This window comes from Oryza brachyantha, chromosome 10, assembly GCF_000231095.2.
Source record: "Oryza brachyantha chromosome 10, ObraRS2, whole genome shotgun sequence".
Classification (NCBI taxonomy): domain Eukaryota; kingdom Viridiplantae; phylum Streptophyta; class Magnoliopsida; order Poales; family Poaceae; genus Oryza; species Oryza brachyantha.
Window position 1 is genome coordinate 13073860 of NC_023172.2, and position 24245 is coordinate 13098104.

At 41.5% G+C, this 24245-nt stretch overlaps 3 protein-coding genes across 4 annotated transcripts; 2 read left to right on the forward strand and 1 right to left on the reverse strand.

Annotated features, from left to right (window-relative positions):
- Positions 1 to 3105: 3105 nt before the first annotated feature.
- LOC102705289 (mediator of RNA polymerase II transcription subunit 16) lies at positions 3106 to 12904 on the forward strand. Its single transcript, XM_006662416.3, has 16 exons — positions 3106 to 3918; positions 4437 to 4505; positions 4674 to 4762; positions 5184 to 5296; positions 5481 to 5582; positions 6082 to 6169; positions 6268 to 6867; positions 7331 to 7949; positions 8040 to 8119; positions 8596 to 8678; positions 9338 to 9574; positions 9967 to 10144; positions 10298 to 10815; positions 11305 to 11481; positions 11901 to 12284; positions 12390 to 12904. Exons 1-16 carry the CDS (start codon positions 3449 to 3451, stop codon positions 12528 to 12530), a joined length of 3948 nt encoding a protein of 1315 aa, XP_006662479.3. The 5' UTR covers positions 3106 to 3448; the 3' UTR covers positions 12531 to 12904.
- A 727-nt stretch (positions 12905 to 13631) lies between these two features.
- LOC102705567 (trafficking protein particle complex subunit 13) lies at positions 13632 to 19454 on the forward strand. 2 transcript variants are annotated; one of them, XM_040528510.1, is made up of 12 exons: positions 13632 to 14062; positions 14174 to 14307; positions 14877 to 15003; positions 15098 to 15200; positions 15341 to 15355; positions 15834 to 15979; positions 16110 to 16305; positions 16429 to 16503; positions 17479 to 17595; positions 18376 to 18420; positions 18807 to 18905; positions 19139 to 19454. In XM_040528510.1, the coding sequence occupies exons 1-12, from the start codon at positions 13698 to 13700 to the stop codon at positions 19157 to 19159; spliced, it is 1443 nt and encodes a 480-aa protein (XP_040384444.1). In that variant the 5' UTR covers positions 13632 to 13697; the 3' UTR covers positions 19160 to 19454. The 2 variants fall into 2 exon arrangements, with proteins under 2 accessions (XP_040384444.1, XP_015697039.2); XM_015841553.2 differs by having other exon boundaries at positions 14174 to 14258; positions 14873 to 15003.
- Positions 19455 to 20196: 742 nt separating this feature from the next.
- Positions 20197 to 22508, reverse strand: LOC102714860 (microtubule-associated protein RP/EB family member 1C). Its single transcript, XM_006661856.2, has 6 exons — positions 22264 to 22508; positions 21974 to 22129; positions 21583 to 21689; positions 21212 to 21437; positions 21002 to 21115; positions 20197 to 20680 (listed from the first exon to the last, which is right to left on the reverse strand). Exons 1-6 carry the CDS (start codon positions 22372 to 22374, stop codon positions 20408 to 20410), a joined length of 987 nt encoding a protein of 328 aa, XP_006661919.1. The 5' UTR covers positions 22375 to 22508; the 3' UTR covers positions 20197 to 20407.
- Between the last annotated feature and the right edge of the window lie 1737 nt (positions 22509 to 24245).

Sequence of the window (24245 nt, forward strand, 5' to 3'; positions counted from 1 at the left end):
GAAATCGGTAGTACATATCCGTTGCTATCTCTAATTAGATCTAATTCACATCTCTCAATCACAAAATCAGGTATAACAATTCCTCTATTCAACCATGTCAATGATTTTCTCTAGGAATTAAAAATAGGTGTTCGGCCCACGTGTAAGTGACAATGGAAAACAATTTTTATGGGGTCCACGTGTCATCTATATCTCCTCTTCCTCCTTCTCTCCCCCCTCTCTTCCCTTAGCCCTCTTTTCCCCCTTCATTAGTCATCTTTCCATGTCTAAGTCATCCAAGAGCGAGATGAGGTTGGGATGGTGGCGACGACAAGGTGGAGCTGTAGATAGGGAGCATAGCAGTGAACCTTACGCGCCTCCCCTCAAGCTCCAAATTTGCCTTTGTTGTGCACAGAATGAGCCTATGGTGGCTCCACCGCCCATAGAGCTCGAGCTCCATGCCTCTACCCACGAAGGTAGGCAACGACAACAACTACTGATAAGCCCGATACAAGCTTTCGCTCGTCCATGGATGAAGGGAGAACATGGAGAAGAAGTGTTGAAACTCTTCCTCCACCATCAATTCCGGCAACCACGATGTCGCATAGGTGGAGCATGGTGGATCCTCTAGGGCTCCAAGGGCACTGACGATTGCATAGGAGCACCTACGTCGTTGTATCCTCCTCTCCATCTTCCTCCTTGAGCCAGTGGAGGCGACGGTTGTCGAGCCTAGGAGCTCGCACTAATTCCTTCCCCGCTCCTTTTATGCTCTCCATGGGGGAGATGGTCGCAAGATTTGAGGAGGTAGCATGCTTTGGGCTCAACAGTGCCTCCCTTCACGTGAGCGCAGGTCTCGTCGGCGGTGGTGACCTATGAGACTCATCAATTTTGAGCTCACCTACCATACAAACATTGATGGTGGGAAGGGAGGAAGGCTAAAGACAGGGTAGAGAAAGCAGATGGAAGGATAAGCGATGACATGTGGGCTTCCTAGTATTCCTATGATGATTAGGATGCCACGTGGATATCACGTAAGTGAAAGAACACCTGCTAAAACACCCGAGGGAGTCATTTTGAACTATCTTAATAGTTCAATGGGTTGCATAAAATTCAGCGCATCCACAAACCCAGAAAAAAAATCAAGTGATTTCTTAAAAAAAGTTTATTTTCTCTGTAGTTTTGTGAAGTTCATTATTAATTGTATAGATCTGTTGTAATGCATAAATATATTACTCCCTCTGTTTCATAATGTAAGACTTTTTAGCTTGAATAGATTCTTATGTATGCTAATGAATCTAGACGCATTGATAGATTATATACATTTATCAATTGATGAATTTAGGCAAGGCTAGAACTCTTAGAGCATCCCCAGGAGTTTGCTTTCCCTACTTCTCATCACTGTTCTTTGGCAAATTCAAAAAAAAATATTCTCCAATGGTTTGCCATATGACCTTCTCAAATTTAGCAATTTGACATATCTCCTTGTTTGCCCCTATACTTGAGAGTTCAATTTTGGTTTGCTATCTACAGAAAAAGTATGACACTTATCTCCCGCGTACGCACGGAACTTGCACACGCTGACTCTGCCTCTTGCGTGCGCCACCGCCGTGCCGTGCGGTCGCCGCCTTCAGGAGCCGCCGTCGCAGGTCACCGCTAGCTCCCAGCCGCCGCTCGCCATCGCTCTAGAGGCAGGAGGCGTGGCGGCGCGTGACGCGGATAGAAGGTGGTGCGTAGCGCGGAGAGGCAGCGGCGCGCGCCGCGGGGAGGCCAGGGCGGGAGGGCGGGGTGACGAGTGAACAAGCGGCGGGGTCGAACACGGATCGATGTGGACGAGACTTTCAACTTTTATATTGAAAATAAAAAATTGTGAGCTTAATTTTAGTTTTGCCAACTGACATATATTAAACTATTGGAGATTGAGTATAATTTTATTTGTCATATTATTTGGAGACTTGCCAAAACACCAGATTTGGAAAATAAAATTTGCCTAGTTCTTGGAGATGCTCTTACAATATGAAACGATGTAGTATTAGTTATAATAAATTGGTAAAACAATTTAAATATATTGAAACAAACTTTGGCCAAAAGCTTGAAGTTGTACATGGTTACAGTAAGACGAGATGAAAACTAAAATATACTCCACTTTCGACCAATCATCTAAGATTTGGGGACATGTGGCCGAACACATGAAATTTCTCCAAGGGGGCATGTATTCATTCATTTTAGTCATCTTCACGCCAATTTAGGCGAAATTCATCCATATTTTAAAAACAGACGATTCTCTCTGTTTCCTTGCCTAGGGACTTTGGATGATTTGCCATCCTCCCAGATGGCGCACCTAAATGCCATTTTTTTCGTGAAGTTTAACTATTTACCACTGGTCTCATAGGTTTTGTTGATTGAATACCACTTTTGCCTACTTTTGTAGGATATATAACTATACATGATCTTTTATCTTGATAATAATTATTTTTAATTGTTAATTTAAATTTAAAATTTTCTAAATTATGTTTTTACATGAAACTCATTTACCTATATTCTAAATTATACTCGTTTATAAAGTCTTTTCTACATAATATTTAATTTATAATTTAAATTCTAGATACTTCTAAATTGTATTTATATATTAACATTTTCTCTTAATTTACACATGGACCTTTTTTTATTTTCAAATCTTAAATTGTATTTCTAATCTGATTCACTGAAATTTTAGTTGTTTACAAATTGTATTTATAGATGAACTCTTCCCTCAATATCAATTTTAATATCAATTGTTTTATTTGTAATTATTTTAATATATAAATATAATTTAGAAGTATCTGAAATTTGAATTATAAATTAAATATTATGTAGAAAATAGTTTATAAACAAGTATAATTTAGAATATAGGTAAATGGTTTTCATGTAAAAATATAATTATAAAATTTTAAATTGAAATTAACAATTAAAAAATAATTATTATGAAGATAAGAGATTCTATATAACAATTAACATCGAATCAATGAGAACAAGTGACAAATAGTTAAACAGTTAAAGTTCACGAAAAACGCATGCGAAAACCTGGAGGATGCGCCGTCCTGGAGGGTGATGGCAAATCATCGAAAGACCGCCCTGCGGAAACCCCCGAGCGGTTCGGAAAACCGGGTACTCTCTCTCTCCCCCGTCGCCGTCGCCGCCGTCGTCGTCGTCTCCACCTCCTTTCCACGGCCGCATCCCACCTCCACCCAACCTGAAAGCGACGCTGCCGCACAGGAGAAGGGAAGGGAAGGACCTCTCCCGGTCGTCGCGACCGCGCCTGCCCTCCTCTCCCCTCGCGCCACCGGGGCCTCCCCGCCCTCCCTCCCCCGCGACAGCGACGGCCGGTCGCTTCCAGTGACCTAAGCATCGCTTCCTCCCGCCGCGCTCGCTGGCGATTGTCCCCCCCTTTTTGCCTTTTGTTCTCTCGTCTAGTCTCCTCGTTGCCGTCCTTATGACCTCTTCTTCGTCCGCTCCAAACCCTAGTCCCGTCGTCCCCACCCCGACCCCGACCCCGACCCCCGCAGCAGCCGCGAACGGCGGCGCAGTCGTCGCCAACGGGAGCACCGCCAACGCCAACGCCGGCGCCGTGCCCGTGTCGTCGCCGCCCAAGGATCAGCAGGGGCAGGAGGGGGCTGGTGGTGGAGCGGCGGATGGTGGTGGAGGGGGCGGGGGTGGAGCGGAGGAGGTGGGCGTAGGGGGCGGCGAGGCCATGGAGGTGGATGGTGGAGCCGGAGGTGGAGGAGGAGGGGGAGGTGGTGGTGCTGCTGGGGATGTGGAGGGCGGTGGTGGTGCGGGGGGAGGAGCTGCGGGAGGAGGTGGGCAGCAGCCGTCGCCGGCGACCGTGTTCCGGATCCGGCTCAAGCAGCCGCCCTCCAGCCTCCGGCACAAGATGCGCGTGCCCGAGCTCTGCAGGAACTTCAGGTGCGTTCGTCACTCACATCTCCCGTTTCTGTTGCCGAAGATTTTTTTGGGTGTTTTATGGACATAGGTGGGAAGACTTTGTGTGATGAAATTTTAGGTTGCGTGGGTTTAGTTCGTTCTCTTTTTTCTCTTCAAATTTTGAACTTACAGAGGCATTTGTGTGAGTACGGGTTTGTGATTGTTTAGTATCCTGTGTAGGGTTCTACTGTTCAACATCAAATACACTTACAAACTGATAAGCCATAATTTTCTCATCACATAACCAAATTTAGTCAGTTCAAGCTGGTTACTTTTGCTCGCGAGTAAAAAGTACCGAATGGAATAAATCCATTTAAAGATCTACACTAATATCTTGTTTAAAACTGCTTTGATCTTGTGGGATGATCTTGCCTAGTATACTACAGTATATCGGAAACTACCAGTAATTTATCTTGTGGGATGATCTTGCCTAGTATACTACAGTATATCGGAAACTACCAGTAATTTATAATTTCTTGCTGGGTGTTTTCTTATTGCAGCGCGGTTGCTTGGTGTGGGAAGCTCAATGCAATTGCATGCGCATCGGAGACTTGTGCACGGATACCAAGGTATATATTTCTCCATCCTTTCACTGAAAATTTACTTGCCCTGACCTCTAGTCACTCATAAATAAGTTTATTCTGTTAACTCCTATTCAGCCATTTGGTAGCATTGTTTATTTACAGTTCCTGGTTATGAAAGGTTCTTCACAATAAAATGATCTATGTATATTTCAGCTCTAATTCAAGCCCACCATTTTGGATTCCAATACACATTCTAAATCCAGAGAGACCAACGGAATGTTCTGTTTTCAATGTGAGAGCAGGTAATCATTTTTCTATCAGTTAGCTTAAATATTCTTTCGCACTGTTTATTCAAATTACATGCATTGGCACATTGCCACACGATATGCATTCTGTGGCTAAATTTCAATTGTTCTGATAATGCGATTAACTTATGCATGCGCAAATCAACGTCTGCTTACTCCCTCCGTCCCAAAATATAAGCACTTTTGGAGTTTTCTCAGGGGATTAATGAGAGTTGAAATTAAGTGAGGGATGGTTGTGATTGGTTGACATGAGGAGTTTGGTGGAGAAATTATTGTGATTGGGGTGGAGAAGTTGCTATATTTTGGGACATTGTGAACGATAAAAGTTGCTATATTTTGGGATGGAGGGAGTGGTAAAGAGTGAGTTTAATTGTTTATATGAGTTTTCCATCTCCAATGACGATGTGATTTTGAACAGATTCTCCACGTGACTTTGTTCAATTTATTGAATGGTCTCCTCGATCATGTCCTCGTGCATTATTAGTGGCAAATTTTCATGGAAGGATTACTATATGGACACAGCCAACTAAGGTACATAACTCCTTAAACAAATTTCAGGGTGCATCATGTTTTTGGGAAGTAGTACCATTTAACTTAACTTGTTCATTTGTTAAACACTCAGGACCTTCTGGTCAACATTCCTTATTTGAAGTCCGTATACATATATGGTGTTGTTTAGTTTTTCTAATACTTATTTTTTCTCTGATTGGTGAAGGGTCCTATTAATCTTGTACGTGATGCCAGCTCCTGGCAATGTGAACATGAATGGCGTCAAGATCTTTCAGTGGTGACTAAGTGGTTGTCAGGAATTTCTCCGGTATGTTGCTAATGTGCATAAATGTACATTATGCTTGCTGTTTTTTTGATAATGTAGCAGCGTACGCTTGGAATTCAAAATGATTGATCCAGCAGTTTATCTAGGTATCTTTTTTTATGGAACATATCTCCTGGCTCACTGAGTCACTTGTAGGTTTCATGGTTCAACTTAACGGTTGAGATTCTATACCTTTCTGTCCATTAGTTCAGCGTGATGTTTTTTAAAAGAATATTCGATAAAGCAGTGTTAATAGACTTGAGCTTGGACTGTTCTAAGATCTTATCACTGGAAAGTTATCCTAAACCAATCACCACATATAGGTAAAAAAAAGTTCCGGCTCAGTGTATATTTGAATTGGTACTTTGATTGATATCTGATGACACTACATCCGTGTTTGGTTACTTATTTGGCCTGGAATATATGCCATCTTAGAATCTATGGAATAGGCTTACTAAGCCGTTGCCATGGCTAAATTTGTTTGTTTTCCTTGACACTGCAGTATAGATGGCTTCCTGCAAATTCTAGTACTTCATCAAACATAAAAACCTTTGAGGAAAAGTTCCTTACCCAGCAGCCTCAAAGTTCAGGTTGGTTAGTGAAATGTATTTCAAAACAGATGTTATTTTCTGGAGGAGATGGCAAGCATTCCTTTTACACTACTCTAACATATCACTGTTTACTGCAGCTGGATGGCCAAACATTCTATGCGTCTGTTCAGTTTTTTCATCAGGTTCTGTTCAGCTTCATTGGGCTCAGTGGCCTTCTCAAAACTCAGCACAACCTAGATGGTTTTCTACTAGCAAAGGGCTTTTAGGAGCAGGGCCAAGCGGTATAATGGCTGCTGATGCTATTATTACTGAAACTGGAGCGCTACATGTTGCTGGTGTTCCCCTTGTTAATCCATCTACTGTAGTGGTTTGGGAGGTGATGCCAGGTCTTGGCAATGGTATTCAGGCAACTGCAAAGATAAATGCAACAAGTTCTCTTCCTCCATCATTGAATCCCTCACTCTGGCCTGGTTTTGCTCCACTTGCATCTTACCTCTTTTCTTTGCAAGACTACCTCGTATCTGAGGGTGCACAGACAAAAAAACAGGTACAGATAGATAATGAGGCCACTGAGGCAGCATCAATCCATTGTTGTCCAGTTTCCAATTTCTCAGCTTACGTCAGTCCTGAAGCTGCTGCTCAGTCAGCTACTACAACAACTTGGGGATCTGGGGTTACCTCAGTTGCTTTTGATCCCACTCGAGGAGGATCGGTCATTACAGTAGTAATAGTCGAAGGTGCGTATATGATTTTCCTGGGAAATGAACTGTTATGGACTGATGCAATTGTCACATCTAACTATGACTGTTGTTAGTGTTCTGATGAATGGCATGAGCATCAATGTAATGAGGTTTTCCCGCCCTTTCTAGAAGGCTTCATAATCTCCACACTAGTCCTACATGCATACAACATATTAATAGTACAACAGTTAGTCTGATTATATATGTCCAGAGCATGCTTATACATGTATGAGGACTCTGAACAACACAATGCCCTCTAGTTTTTGTTGTTTCTTTGATTTATTTGCTCAGGTAGCTTGTGCCATGGTAATAAAATTTCTCATCTGTAATTGCTATATGCAGATTCTTTAAGGATTTTTTTGGGGTGTCTATGAAATTTATTAGGTGAATCAGTTGATCTCAGGCCCTTGGTTAATGCTCATTTATTTTTCTGACAATTGTTAAAACCAAATATATGCAGGGCAGTACATGTCTCCTTATGATCCTGATGAAGGACCTTCCATCACTGGGTGGAGAGTCCAATGCTGGGAATCTTCAGTTCAACCTGTTGTTCTTCATCCAATATTTGGAAGCCCTGCAAACTTTGGTGGACAGCCACCTATGCAGACTGTTTGGTCCACAAGAGTTAACAAAAGCATCCCACCATCTGAGGACCTTAAGAACCCTCAAACATATGTTCCAATGCCAACAACTTCAGATGAACGGAGCTCTTCCGAGTGCAGTGTTGACAGGGCGAACCGACTTAGCTTTGACCCTTATGATCTTCCAAATGATGTCAGGCAATTAGCCCAAATAGTTTATTCTGCTCATGGTGCTGAGGTTGCTGTTGCTTTCCTGCGTGGAGGTGTGCACATTTTCTCGGGTCCAAATTTTGATCAGGTCGATAGCTATCATGTCAATGTTGGCTCAGCAATTGCTCCACCAGCCTTCTCCTCCAGCGGTTGTTGCTTGGCATCAGTATGGCATGACACACTCAAAGATCGAACTATACTAAAGATAATACGTGTGCTTCCACCTGCAATTCTTAATGCTCAGACAAAGGTTAGCTCAGCTGTGTGGGAAAGAGCAATAGCTGATAGGTATGCACCCAAGTTAATAAAGGCTGATTGAAAATGATTTATTTGTTGAAATTGTTTGTTATTATCATGATCCTATTTTTTTGTTTGCAGATTTTGGTGGAGTCTATTGGCTGGTGTGGACTGGTGGGATGCTGTTGGTTGCACACAAAGTGCTGCTGAAGATGGTATTGGTAAGTATGTTTATGCAGATGCTATGGATTTGTGTACGGTATTTAAAGTTCAATTTCTTCTAGATGTCCACACAACTTGAAGGGTAGGGGATCATCTGCTGCTCTGTAGAATTTCCATAACTGTCATTTAAACCTCTTAAGTGTATAATGAAGTACCCTGCAACCGAACAAATCTCTTTTTGGATGTTTATAGTATTTAGAGCTGACTGCAGAAGTGCAAATTTATTTTTCCAATTTGGAAGCAGTGTGCATCTGCAATATGATGAATTGTGTAACTGTGTTTTGCTCCATTTTTCCCATTTAGATATTTAATTATTTTACATTATTTCATAGTATGAGTTGCAATACAACTTTCTGAGTGGATACAAAACTCTTTACCAAATTTTACATTTCCTGCATATGGCTGTTAACTATCTCAGCACCTGCAACATTTATATTCATCCATAAGGAACTAAATCTCTTGCCTTTTGTTCCAGTCTCACTTAACAGTGTTATAGCTTTGCTGGATGCGGACTTCCATTGTCTTCCAACTATACAACAAAGGCAGCAACACTGTCCTGTAAGTATGCTATTGCTTTTAGTACATTATGCCCAGTTTTAAGCACTTGTCTTCGATTTTTCATCATCTACTGCCTACCGGTATTACCATGTGACATATGTATTGCATTGTCTTTTTAGGTTCTTAAGATTGTGCATTCACCAATGACCAGTTTTTGTCCCACCAGTTAGTTGAATGGGGAATACACCTCTGATTAAAGTTGTATTCGAAATATAGGTCCTGTTTTGTTCAGCTGATTAGCGAATTAATGTATGGATTAATTAAATAATATATGTTAAATGCTGATATAGATTTTTTTTAAAGAAATTGTACTTTTGGAATGTGGTATGAATAATCCGTAGCTCTATTAGCTGAAAAGAACCGTGACAAGTCACTAGCACTACTTGACAGTTTTTAATGAACATATAGCAACAATCTGAAGCTTGCCAATCTTATCTATAAACGTAAATTTATCTCTGAATACATCGGTCTGGTACCGTTTATGGTAGCATAATTGAGTAGTTGGGTAATTCATTCATAATACAGTGTATTGTAATTTGTGAGTTGGGCACAGATACGTTTTTCTAGACTGAAATATCTTTTGCTTCACATTTTGAGGACTTGTAAAGATATTACTTTCTTTGCTTGCTTTACTGATTACCCTATTTTACTTCTCGCAGAATCTGGATAGGATTAAGTGTAGATTGTTGGAAGGAACAAATGCTCAAGATGTTAGAGCACTTGTGTTGGACATGCAAGCAAGATTGCTTTTGGATATGCTAGGCAAAGGCATTGAGTCTGCCCTGATAAATCCATCAACTCTTCTACCTGAACCATGGCAAGCTTCCAGCGACATGTTGTCTAGCATTGGGCCTGACAAGATGACTGTGGACCCAGCTCTACTTCTAAGCATCCAGGTCTGCTGTACTCCATGTTGTTTTCATTTCCTTGTCACCAGCTTCAGTAGCTAAAATGATGCTGCGTCCCTTTTTGAGTGATAAGCTATGTGTAAACCACAAACTTCTCATGTATGAGGCATGAAGTACCACATATTAACCATGCGATGTGTGGCTTTTACAGTATTTTGCTTTTTTAACATCCAAACTAACTGCGAATTCAAACAGACCATGCATAGCTTTCATCATAAGCTTTTCATACCCTAGGTGTGTCATGTGTGGGAACCATGTTCAGCCCATCAACTGCCTATAATGCTTTGGCAATTTGTACATACATTTCAGCATAAGCTGTCTGCATAGGAACTTTTCATGGTACTATTTTGTGGATTTATTTTTGTGAGCATGAACTGCAGGGGTACGTTGATGCTGTTCTAGATTTAGCATCACATTTTATCACACGCTTGCGACGCTATGCAAGCTTCTGCCGAACTTTGGCTAGCCATGCGGTTGGAGCATCTTCTGGCTCAGGAAATTCCAGGAATATGGTTACAAGTCCAACCAACAGTTCTCCTTCACCTTCAAATAACCAAGGTAAATTTTGATTCCTTCTATCTTGCTAAATTATGCACATTTCTTTGGTTTGTGCAGAATAAAAACACTTCTGAATCATATCTTCATTTCATTTCTGGAAATGGCAAGAGTTACTAGCACATTTCAAACTTAGCAATGCTACTAATATTTCAGGTAATCAAGGTGGAGTAGCGTCTACAACAGGGAGTTCACAAATGCAAGAGTGGGTCCAAGGTGCCATTGCTAAGATCAGCAACAATGCTGATGGTGCTGCCAATGCTGCACCAAATCCAATCAGTGGGAGGTCATCATTCATGCCTATCAGCATAAATACGGGAACATTCCCTGGCACACCAGCTGTTAGACTTATTGGGGACTGCCATTTCCTTCATAGATTATGCCAGCTGTTGCTATTTTGTTTACTTTTTCGGAGAAGGCAGTCTCCAAGGATACCTGCAAATGCACAAAAGGGTTCTGACTCTAGCATGCAGAAACAACACTTGATGAACGGTAAGACAGAGGATAATCCTTCTGCAGTAAGATCTGGTCTAGGGGCTGCCAAAGTGGAAGATGGCCCAGCTTCACGTGGACAGCTGGTTCTTGCAGCCAAGGGTATTGAAGAAAATCCAGTGGGCAACAAATCTGCTAGGATAGGTTCTGGCAATGCTGGCCAGGGTTATACTTCAGATGAGGTAACAAACAAATTACCCTTAAATATGGGTTCTCTATAGCCTAAGTTGTTTAGTAAGAGAACTTTTTTCGATCTTAACATAATGATAGTTATATTATACATATATAGAAGTTTTCTGTATCTGCAGTTCTGAACTTCAACATCAATATGTAATCTTTGGTCACTGACTTGCCTGGCATGTTTTCCCTGATTTTTTTACTCCTGTGTTTTGAATTACTATTCATTCTAGCTTTGTCCTAAGTCAAATATTTCTGTCTTTGACTGTCAATTTCTGAAAATTTGTATAGCTTAACATGATTTGAATTATATATTTTGGAAATATTTCTCATCATGATCTAAATTTTTTTATGATGTTAAATTATATGAAATTTATAGAAATTGATGGTCAAAGATACAAATGTTTGACTTAGGACAAAACTAGTATGACAAGTAATTTGAAAGAGGGAGTAGTGCACATCTAATTTCTGAATGGTTTGTTTCCTGCTTGCAGGTGAAAGTCCTTTTTCTCATATTGGTTGACCTTTGTAAAAGGACTGCAACCTTGCAACATCCGTTGCCTGCCTCTCAGGTTGGTTCAGGCAATATTATTATAAGGCTGCATTACATTGATGGCAATTACACTGTGCTTCCTGAGGTAGTGGAAGCATCTCTTGGCCCCCATATGCAGGTACAATACATATTTCTTGGGGAAATTTATTTCTGTTCTATATTTTCTGTATACCCAAGCATCCAAAGTTCTCGTCAGCAATACATTATAGCAATCCTCAGTTGTGATGGATTGACCTAGCAAAAGAATAATGTTGCCCGAGTTAACTGTGGAGGTTTTCATTTCCATAAGCATGTGTGCATAATATCTGTTGTTATGAGTTCTTTACATCATTTGTACATTCTCCATTCAACCTTTATAATTTGTTATTACTCATGGTCTCAGCGCCCTCGTGTCCCCTTCTAGGAGTTCCCATTTTCATCAGCGTGCACATCTTTGATTTGTAGTGAGCATGATCAGTTCCCAAGATGAGCTGTGTACATGCATTTCTGTTGGGAATCTATACCAATGGCGCTCATTTAATCCAATACTTTTTGCAGAACATGCCTCGTCCACGTGGAGCTGATGCTGCTGGTCTTCTACTTCGAGAATTAGAACTGCAACCCCCAGCTGAAGAGTGGCATAGACGCAATATGTTTGGTGGGCCATGGTCAGAACCAGATGATCTTGGTCCATTGGATAATATGCCACACCTAAAAATCAATGGTTCTACCAGTCGCCATTTGTCTGACATGGAAGAGGATGGTGACAGTTCTTTTGGGATTCAAAACCTTTGGCCAAGAAAGCGTCGGTTGTCCGAAAGAGATGCAGCATTTGGTCTGAAAACATCTGTGGGCCTAGGATCTTTTCTAGGTGTCATGGGTTCTCGGAGAGATGTTATTACAGCTGTGTGGAAAACAGGTCTCGATGGTGGTTGGTATAAGGTAAGTATACTTGTAGTCTTAAATCAGGTTCGTTTGAAAGCCATTGTTGCTGCACTCTATCCAGTTCACTATGCCGTAACACCGATATACTCTATCTAATTGCAGTGCATACGATGTTTGAGGCAAACTTGTGCATTTGCCCAGCCTGGTGCTCCAAACACGACAAACGAACTTGAGGCATGGTGGATCAGCCGATGGACCCATGCTTGCCCCATGTGTGGTGGATCATGGGTGAAAGTTGTTTGAGTTTGACACATTTTGGTGACACCTTCCACCATGCTAACTACTCTGACCAATAGCTTTCTCGGCTGAATCTGTGTCAGAATCTTTGGTTTTGGACAATTTTGTATCCAAGTTTTAGATTGTTTGGTCTTGTTCTCTCAGGCTCTCTTTGTGGTATCGTAGTTTACCTGCAGCAGTCAGAGCAGATAGCACCAACAGCTGTGTAAAACGGTAGGGAAGACAGGATTAGAAGCACCAAAAGAGTAAAACACTCTGTAAAACTCAGCAGCTGTGTTCAGCAATCCATTTGTAGATAAATGTACCAACTGATTTGCAACACTGTAACGAAGCTTTGTTAGATACTGTTCGATGTGGTGAATGAAAACTGTATGTACCAATGGTTCTCTCGTATGCTAATGTTGTGGTATGTCAACATGACGCCTTTGCACGTAGGTCATCAGTGTTGCTTTGGCTTTAATTAATTGGTTTGCTACTTAATTTGCTTGGTTAAACCAGCATAACGCTAACGCAATAGATATATAGTCAAGTCTAGCGTTGTTTCGGTAAATATATATATTGAACATAGGTGACACGTAGTTTCAGCGAATATGTAGACCGTGTAGAATTTACTAATAAAATTTGGAGTGATCTAAACTACATGATAAGAATTTAATCGATCCAAACAAAGAATAGGTTCAAGTGTAATCTAACTGAAATTTGATTACAAATGGTGGGGCCAAAGTACAATTTAGCCTAATCTAAGGCCTGATTAGTTCCTAAAAACTTTTTCCGAAAACTTCACATCGAATCTGGACACTTAAATGAAACATTAAATATATATGAATATTAAAACTAATTGCATAGTTACGGAGAAATCATGAGACAAATCTTTTGAACCTAATTAGCATGTGATTAGTCATAAGTGCTATAGTAACCAATATGTGCTAATGACGAATTAATTAGACTCAAAAATCCGTCTCGTGATTTGTAGATAAAATCTGAAATTTGTTTTGGTTTAATTACCATACGTAACAATGTGATGTGTTTTTTGCAAAATGAGTTGGCAAACCGAACCCTGCCTAAATGAACGTGGCCTGACAGGCAAAGTAAACTGAGCCTCGACTGGACTGGCGCGAGCCCGCGGGTCGGCTTCGGCTCCAACCCACCCAGATCTCTCCCTCGTCTCCGGCGATGGCGTCGCCCTACGCCGGCGCGCAGCCGCCGTCTCCGGCGGGGCACCAGGCGCCGCCGCCGCAGCAGGCGCAGCAGAACCACTCGCTGGCGTTCCGCGTGATGCGGCTGTCCCGCCCCTCGCTGCAGCCCGACCAGGCGGCGGCCCTCCGCTTCGACCCGCGCGACGTCTTCCTCCCCGAGGACGCCCTCACGGGCCCCGACCCCTCCGCCGCCGACGGCTTCCTGCAGCGCCTCCTCCGCCCCGCCGACTCGCCGGCCACCACCGTCCCGGGCGACTTCACCTTCCGCGACCGCTTCCTCCTCCGCGACCCCGCCGACGCCCTCGCGCTCCCCGGCCTCCTCGTCCTCCCGCAGGCCTTCGGGTTCGTCCTCTCTGCTTCGCTTCTAGAACTGCGCCTCTGCTCCTCTAGATGCAGCGAACGCTTGTGTTCATGTGTATCTCTCTTGTGTTTGTGGGGGGCGTGGATCGGTAGGGCGATCTATCTGGGGGAGACCTTCTGCAGCTACATCAGCATCAACAACAGCTCCAGCTTCGAGGCCAGGGACGTCGCCATTAAGGTTTTGGAACCACCCCATCCTCTTCTATCGCATTGGTGTCTGGAGAACGGTGCATTTCTTACTGATGCTATTGTTTCAGTGCATCTGGTTGAACTTATAGGCTGATGCATTTTCACCAGTGTTAAAATTTCATACTATCTAATCTTGTAAAGTTGGCCTTGGTTCTTATTGCCGCAGTAATGAGCTAATGTTGAAATTGATTACACGATTGACTCTGGATTAGTTGCTTGTTCATCTTATCTTATATTTATAGATGAATATGGTGTGTTCAAGCGATCAGGCCAATTTTGTTAGAGGTTGATTAAGAAGAATTATAGCTCGACATTATTAAGAAATGTAACAAAATATGCAACATTATAATTTTGGTTCTTGGGATGCAAGTAACTATAGCTTTCCTTTAACTTTCTCTGATGTTCTTACTGAGCATTTAGCTAGTCTGGTCGATGGATTGCATGTTGCTCTATGATAATAGTTTGATACCTTAAGACATCCCTTGTGTTTATTTAGACAAAAAGACATCCCTTGTGTTGCCATGCATGCAGGATGTCTATCTTTGAAGACTTTATTTCTTCATATTATGTGTCAAAGTTTAACTAGAACGTTTCTTACATTAGGCAGAAATACAAACCGAGAGACAGAGGATACTTCTTTTGGACACGTCTAAGGCCCCTGTTGAGTCAATCAGATCAGGGGGTCGATATGATTTCATTGTGGAACATGATGTCAAAGAACTGGGAGCTCATACGTACGCTCTCCTCCTTTTGATTTTATGTACAGTTTGGTTGCATCAGTAATAGCCCTCCTAATTGTTGATTTGCTCATGTGGTGATTAAATCCAGGCTTATCTGCACTGCTTTATATAATGATGGTGATGGGGAGCGTAAATATCTTCCTCAATTCTTCAAGTTCAATGTTTCAAATCCATTGTCTGTTAGAACAAAGGTACTTTTCCCTTTTTTTACGTATGGTTAATCTTTACACTATATAATCTTTTTGTCGCTCTATCTTAGAATATAGTCCCAGCAGATCAAATTACAAAATAGGTCATATAAATAACTTATGTTCACCTTTTTTTGTTTCAGGTTCGCACCATCAAGGTAGGTACCCTCTTGTTTCACAAATGCAAACAATATTGTAAGTCCTTTGGCTATATTTTGATCTCTTTGATGAAAACCCTTAGATGTATATGCTGTCACATTTGCATCTTTAGAATGTTCTTTCATTATAGCAGTTGCAGACTTAAAGTTAGTCATTTCTTTCTTTACTTGCCATTAGTCTTTGTTTCTTTGTCAGCCCATTCTTTCTGTGCAGAATCACCCTCTGTGGTTCTGTCAGAAGCTTATCACTGTCTTGAATTTCTTAAAAATATAACGGAGGGCCCCCTATACGTTATCCTTGGTTTATTCCAAACTGATTGAACAAACTGTTATGAACATGTGGTTGCACCTGTTCGCTTCAATATTATCAACATATATAGCACTGTACTACTGTTTGTTTTAATTTTATTTATCCCTTGTCCATTTATTTATTCATCATGGCAGTCTTGAACTCTATATAGTTAGTCCACTTTGACAGGACGCTACATATCTGGAAGCCTGCATAGAGAATCATACAAAATCTAATCTTTACATGGATCAAGTTGATTTTGAACCTGCCCAACAATGGGCAGCTACAAGATTAGAAGCGGATGAACATCCGTCAGCAGTGAAGTCTATAATCAGGTAAATTGAGTTCTGATACAAACCTTATTTTGGAGAATGGAACATAGTGCGTCCATGCAAGGATGTTGAATTGTTGATATATCACATCGATGTAAAAGGATTGCTAATGCAAGTTCTATTTTTCATATAGGGACCTGTGCAAGCAACCGGTTCTCATCAGAGCTGGAGGAGGAATATATAATTATTTATATCAGCTCAGACCATTGTCTGGTGAGTCTGGTCAACCAAAGACAGAAGGAAGCAGTATACTTGGGAAATTTCAGATTACATGGCGAACAAATCTCGGTGAACCTGGTCGGTTGCAAACTCAAAATATACATAGCACTGTCAGTAAAGTTCCTGACTTCTGGTTTGAACTGTTTTTTATGAATCCTTGAGGTTTATACCTGTTAAGCTACTCTACATATAAGTCGCTAGCTGTAATTTTGGCAACCATTTGTTTTGAGCAGCCCACCGCAAGCAAAGATATTGATCTTCGTGTTGTGAAAGTTCCACCTGTGATATTTCTGGAAAGACCATTTATGGTAGGTGATTCATTGGTGAACATATTGTTTAAGTTGTGCATGTTAAACTACAATATGTTGGATTCATGATTTTACTTTTACAATATTTGTTCTTTTGTTGTCTATGCTTCTGTATGGTCTAACCTTTTCTTTTAAAAAGGATAAAATCTGTTATCGTTTCTCAACTCTCTCATGCTTTGATGTCTCTGGTTTTTTCGTACTATATTTTAGCAAAGAGAATATCTTTGTTTATTATGTTTCTGTATATGAAATTGAATCGGTCTTGCAGACCTTTTTGTCAGGTTCTATGAATCCTTTTTATAGTCTGAATATTTCAAAAAAAAGAATATATTAAAGCATTATACAAGGGTTATTTGCCCTAGTATTCCCATAAAAAGTGATAATATAGCTGTTCAAACAAGTTTGTGTAATAGCAGTCACAAGATACTTAGCTTTGCAAGTAGGGATGGGCGTGGGTCAGCCCACAAGTAATCCGTGGCTGGCTCTAATTTAACTAAATGAGCTAAGTTTCATTTTTTAGATCTCAAAAATAAAACCTAGCTTGTTACAGTTGGAGACATGTGATACAATTTAAATCCATAAGAATCATTCTAATAAATCTAGCATGCTTTATTCTTGTATTTTGCCAAAAAAAAAGATGCTTAGGTTTGCTTGCCAAAGGGATTTCTATAGATGTATTATAAAGTAGGGCATTTATGTTTGTAACTGCCTTCAGTTCTTTCAGCATGCTTTATTATTGTCTTGTGCCAAAAAAAAAAAAACGATGTTTAGGTTTGCTTGCCAAATTGGGAAATTGCTATAGATGTATTATAAAGTAGGACATTTATGTTTGAAACTGCCTTCAGTCCTTTCTATGTTTTATTTCCTTTTTTCATACCTCCATGACTTGTTGTCAACTACTATACACTAACGCAGCATCATTCACTGCATTACAAATAACTTACTATCGTCCTTTAATTATATGTATATCTTCAGGTCAATCTATGCCTTACAAACCAATCAGACAAAACAGTTGGCCCTTTTGAAGTGTTTGTAGCGCCAAGCGTACCTGGTGAAGAGAAATCTGTTCTGGTTAATGGATTACAGAAGTTGGTTAGTTGCTTCACTTGCTATTTCATGTTTACTGGTATACAAGGCCAATGTAGACCGGGTTTGTTCTGACTTGGTTAAGCAACTTTCCTGTAAAATTCATCTCTGGTATTCCATTGCACATTACATATTCAATTGTTCCATTTTTAAGGTTTGCTAATGTGTCATGTAGAGATGTATCAGGTATAGGTTTCTTGTTTGAGAAAACAGGAGCCTTGATAAAGGATTTGTTGTGGATACTTGATTTCAGGCTAGTGTTACATTTTTCTGGCGATCTGGCCAATGAAAGTTAGGTTATGAGTAAATAATGAATTTGCACCCTGCTTACCAATAGCTGTCTTAAGAGCGAGTTCTTTTGGGGTGAAATGTGCTGAATCATTATGCTTGCGTAAAACGAGACAAGTCATTAGCGCATGATTACTTATGTATTAATCATTTCAAACTTGAAAATTGGGTTTATTTGTGGTTTTAAAACAACTTTTCAATTTTTTTGTAATAATATAGCTAATCATACGCTAATGACTTATCTTGTTTTGCGTGAGCAAATTGGTTTAAACCATTTCACCCTAAAAGAACTCACCTCACTTCAGTGATATCTAGTTTTTTTTTCTTTCTTTGAATAGTCAAGGGTCCAGGAAGATATTTATGATGAATATCAAAAGAGTACTCAGTTGATCTCAACTTATCTCTTGCTGGTTCCTTTTATTCCCTCCTTTGTAACAGTGGGTGATAGTAGATGGCGTGTTGGTACTCTTTTGATATTTGCTTTCATTATCTCTGCAGATTTTGCCACTGGTTGAGGCTTTTGAGTCCATCAACTTCGACTTGGTAAGAATTTTTTTCTGGATTGTCACTTTAGATATGCTGGATGTCTATAACTCTATATCTGCTCTTTGCTTTGTTTTTACTACTTAGAAAAGTAGGTTATATTCTTCTGTTTTATTTTCTGGGTAGTTTTGTTGTCTGATCAGTGAAGATACTGATGCATTCGTTGTAGATTAGAGAAGTCCAAAAAGTCTTTAAGTCCAAACAGCTTCAAATTAGGGAAACAGCAATGCTGCCTTGTGAATCCTATTGATTTTCCTCATTTATGCTACTACACGAATGTTGAGCAACAGTTGAAACAACTAGTCTTGCATTTGACCATCAGTAGCAATTTCATTATCTTATGAATTGGAAAGTGCATCGACCATCTCTGGAATAAATCTGTGCAGAGTATGGTAGCTACCCAAGTAGGCGTGCAAAAAATTTCTGGAATTACACTGTATGCCGTGCAGGAAAAGAAGCTCTACGAACCTTTATCAGACATAGAGGTAAATATTAACAATTTTGGTACCAATTAATCCTTTTCTTTTAGTGTTCTGCATCTTTATTTGCTAAAGCAGATGCATCCTCATGATAGCATTATAGTTTCCTGAAAGCTCTCATGATAAATTTGTTGAATATTAAGCACTCGAGCACGCGAAGTTTTTGGGCATGTTTTCTTTCATTCCTTTGAAGCTGCATTGAAGTCTTACACAGTTGGATTACTTGTTTATTCCCGCAGATTTTCGTTGATGCAGAATAGAACAATCCCGCATTGGAATCACCTATTGGAAATTTGGAATAGACACCATGTTGAGGAAGGGATATACAACTAGTCAAGCGTATTCTAGTTGATGTACTTTTTGTTTATTGTATTTTTGATTTTATCCGATTGTAATTAAACACATGTTTTTTTCAAAAAAAAAAAGAGAAAAAGATCGGATGTTAGAACTGGATGATGTTCTTCCGGGTATCAGGTAGTTTTTGCTGATCGTGACCTTTTCAACATTTTATGTACTAACCCTGATATGCAGATGCGAGCATTGAAGTTACAAAACCATGTGTATTCTTGAGTCGTTTATATAGGATATCCCAGTTAAATTAGTCGTAAATTATATATGCTCCAATCCCTTCCGATTGGGGCTCGGCTTTCGTCTCCAAACAACAAATCCAAGAAAGTGAGCCTTTCATTAAGGAGTATTTGCTAACTCCAAAAATCACTAACCTTCAAAACAAATTCCTAGCTCCTTCCAGCTATGAATTTTATGCTGTCAACCATAACAAACCAAAATATTTGCCTAATATTATGTACTGTTAAACCTTTGCAATCTATTTTAGTTTTTTGATACAATGTTTTGACTATTCGTCTTACTTAAAATTATTTTTGCGATTAATATTTTTGTTCTTACTAAATGATAAAACATGAATAGTATGCGTACTAATTTTTTTAAGTTTTCATACAAAAATTTTAAATAAGACGAATGATCAAACGTTAGACACGAAAAAATAAAAAATAAAGTTATTAGAAGACGTAGTATTCATTTTGAAAGAAAAACCAATTATTGAATTCATAAGGATTGGATTCTTTTGAAACCCATTCGCTTCATAGAGAGGACATATAGGACTATCTACTTAAATCTCTCGAAAAAATTCCTATGAATCGATGTTAGCATACATTGCTATCCCTTCAGTTTTTTTATTCCTATAGATTGAAATCCCTCCAAACCGAACAAAACCCTCAATAGCAGCAGTGATAGAAAGAAGCCATCACTACAACCAAACGGAGCAAACATATAGCCATAAATCACCAAACTATTTTCACAATATTGTCTCAAGGTGCCACAAATGCTGTGGCACACCAGACCACCATTCAAAGTCACCAACAATACAACACATAGGAAACACAACCAAACCAATCCAACAGAAGAAGATAGAAAGAGAGCCATGTACTAATTAATCCCAATTTCACATCTGCAAATTCACAACTCCCAGTTGCTTTGTGTTCTTTCACTCATGTGAAGCTGGTCAGAGGGGATCCACACAGCTGCACGTCGGAGATGTCCGAGAGCCTCTGCCTCGAGATGGACGCCATGCCGAACTCCTCCAGCTCCAGGTCCGAGATGCTCTTCCTCTTGTGCGCCCTCTCCTCAGACGCCTCCAGGATGGGGCTCAGCATCGGCTGCTCGTTCTGCTGCTGCTGCTGCGACACCATCGCCTGCGCCTCCGCCACCATCGAGGGGTCGTCCTCCGCCGCGTAGAGTATCTTTTGAATCGCATTGACAATCTGCAAAATGAGGGAACACCGTTTCTTGATCAGCATTGCCCGGACGGACAAACAACCACAGAGATCAAGAACCTGAGAACTACTACTGTTTATCCCAAAACTGAATGGCTTAACACTTGAACTCTAAAAACAAGTCTTTACACTTGTTCTGGATATTAGGCATCAGTTAAGGCATCCTTGCTACTTACTGGCAAGCTCTCAATTTAAGCATTTCTGGTTTTACTAATGCTTACACTTGTCATGAGCCAGACTTTTGCATAGTATTATTGTCACCAGGTAGAACAAGAAGCGGACAACAGTTAGGCCATTCCTACTACGTACCGGTAAGTGCTCGATTTCAGGGCTTTGGCACACGATCTCCACATCCCGCAGCTTGGAGAAATAGAAATCTCTTTCTTTCTCGAGACTGTCGACGAGGAGCTTCAGCTCAGTAATCTGCATATGATGCCAAGATTTGAGTTTTCCAAAATTCCACCACATAAGAAAAGAAATAGCCCAACTGCTCATAGTATGACAGAAAATCTCTCACACCTGTTCATCATAAGCTGGTCCTGCAGAGTTCGCAGGAGATGCCTTTGCGCTCCGTGGCAGAGGGGCATTCGACGCATGCCCATTGGCCTTCTTAGCGCCATGAGATGATGCCTGAGCTTTGTGTGTGGCTGATGAGGACTTGGCACTCGCCTGAGAAGGCCCTGATGTCCTTCTGTTGGTCTCTTTCCCACCCTTGCTGCTCTCTCTTCTTTCAGAAGCATTGTAACTGTGTGAATTCCATTCACAAAGATCAACAAAAAGATAAGGTTTCAGAGGATTAAGCCAAGTACATGAAATTATCACAGACAACTTTGAACTAGAGAAACACTCACCAATTAAAATTGATTACAGAACAGTAGGGAAGAGATTACCTGTTCATGAAGCCTCCATTGACTGAATCGCAGTATCTTTTCATCCATTGCATGAACTCCAGATTGTCAAGGGGCCTTCCTTTGGTAAGCTTGTTCACCTCAATGTGCTGAGACGAGGAGCAAAGCACACAAGAAACTTTTAAGATACAAGTGACACTAATCTCAGTTAGTAACGCAAACACCAGTTGCAACTTTTGCCACCACAACTGGTCATCAAAACACTACGGATAACAGATTCACCATTCTTCCCTTCAGACCTTCTGAAATTATTTAATCGTGACTGAACATTAAAATCACTCCATTGAAACGAGACGTTGCAATAGACAGCTAGTATAAGATAGTGCACGGAACCGCATCCTTTGTTCATGAGGGGAGAAGAACTCGGGAGCACCTTGGTGATCTTGAGCTTGTTGAAGACATCCTGCAGCACCTTGTAGTTCTGGATCATCTCGTACTCCGTCTTGGCATCGAAGTTGACCTTGTGCATCGGCACTGCCCCCGGATGCGCCGCGTCCATCAGCTGGCAAGCCACCGCCCCCGACGCAGCCTGCACGCCACCACGCCATGAATCGCCAAAATCAAGAAAACCACCAGAAAAAAAAAACTCTCACCCGCGCAGCAAGAATCCAACCAACCCACAAGGTTTTCCAGAAAAGAGTAAGGAAACGAGCACTCGATTACCTCCTCGACCTTGGAGAGGCCGAGCTGGAGCGTGGTGTTGATCCATGCCAGGATCTCGTTCCGCCCCACGAAGTAGGCGCCGTCCATCATCCCGATATTGCTCGCCGCCATCTCCTCCCCCTCCCCTTCTTTCTTCCCTTCCCTCCGCCGTGAACCAGACACCACCACGACGGCGAGAGAGGAGCGCAGCGAATCCTTGGGGTTTCCGCGAGGAGGAGGAGATCGGCGAGGGAGGATTTCGAATGCGGCTGCGGCGGCGGGGTGGTGGGTTGGGGGGGAGCGGGATTAAAAGGGAAGAGGCTTTTCGATGGACGATTTTACCCCTCCGGTTTGGGGGTTGGACGGTGGGATTGAGGGGGTGGGGTGTGGATGGACGGGTGGATCTGGTCGACCGTTTGGACGGGGTCGGGGTGGCGTGGTCATTTCGCGGCGACGGGGGAATTTGAATTTTGGTGTTTTGGTGGTGTCCAGCCGTCGAGGTGTTGGTTTGGGCATATGAGTAGCTGTATGGTGGACCAGTCAGTGCAAATGCGCTCGGTTTTCAACTTTTGCCCGTTGCTTTTGCTTGCTGGGGTCTCAAAACTGTTGTAATTTTGATTTTACAAAGAGCAGTAAATAATTTTTCCATGTCTCTCTGGGCTCTGATTAATCAAACATATGGACTTATGGAGTACGAAATAATGGTTTAGCATAACAGCTGTGAAACGGACTGTGAGTATGTGGACTCAAAAAAAGGCTCTGGTATGGGAAAAAAATGGTTTAGACAGCTAATAGTCCCTGGACTCAAAAAAAAAAAAGAGGATGGTGGTCTACCATGGAGGGCTCTTGGGCCAGAAGCGGGCCAGGGTAGCCGCGGCCCGTTATCCTTCCACCGTTGGAAGCGGGCGGTACTCGCTGCTCTGTGAAGCCAGCCTCACGCAGTGCCCACCACTCCAGGTGAACGGACGCTCGGGCCTTCGCCCAGGCGCCAGCGCACAACTATTCAACTTGGAACGGGCGGGCCGCATAGTGCGTACCCACGGAACCCAGGCCCAACCGCAACGACCAGGCATCCGCACCACCTCACTGCCCCCTCTCGGGTTACAAGCCACCGCTACCTGGCTCGGCGAGTTGCCGTGTGCGGAGTGAGTATATAAGTTGGAGTGGAACCAGTCGAAATTGCGAGGTGGTACTAAACAGGAGCGATGAGGAGGCAGGTTCGCTGTTAGGTTGTGCCGTTGTGGCTTTTTTTCTGTGGGAGATTCTTGGGTTTTTGGGCCCCTGTTTCACAAAGTCGTCAGGCCCATTTTTGGAGCAGGTTGCATCAGAGCCCATTTTTGTAAGGTTGTGCTAGTAGCAGTAGTATTTGTACGATGGGACACTTCATCACATGTTGTAATCGAAGGAAAACCCAGGAAGATATTAATTGTCAGTTTTGGTGAATTGCAAAGCATAATTTCTTTTATTTTCAAACTAGAATCCGTGTTAAATGAAAGGTTGTAACTCAAGTGTGCATGTTTCACCATGAAAACTTAACTCCCAAATTCATCAACTTTCGTCCGTTTCATCACACGGAACTTTAGGGATTGCGTTTAGAGTACCTAAAACAAAATCGCGAACAACGCTGGTATTACAAATTTGGTATTATTTCGCTTCCCAGTAAATTAATTCGCACGTCTTAGGCGCAGAGAGTGTGACATCTATTACTGATCGAGACATACACATAGAGGGGCTAGGTAAAGTAGTTAACACATAAAACGATAAAAAATCGATGGATTAGTTTAGCACTATGTGTACGGTACAACAAAATGTATTGTGTTAATTCTTCTTCCATTTTGTTAAAAAGTCATCCTCTCCGTGTTTTCATTGCAAACATAACAGGGTACTAAAAAAACATAGCTTATGAAAGAACCATTTTCTAATTACCCCGGCGGTAAGTTCCAGTGACAATCCTTGGCCCTCGTTTCAGTCGAGTGATGACGTGGAGGAGGCTGGTGCCGATA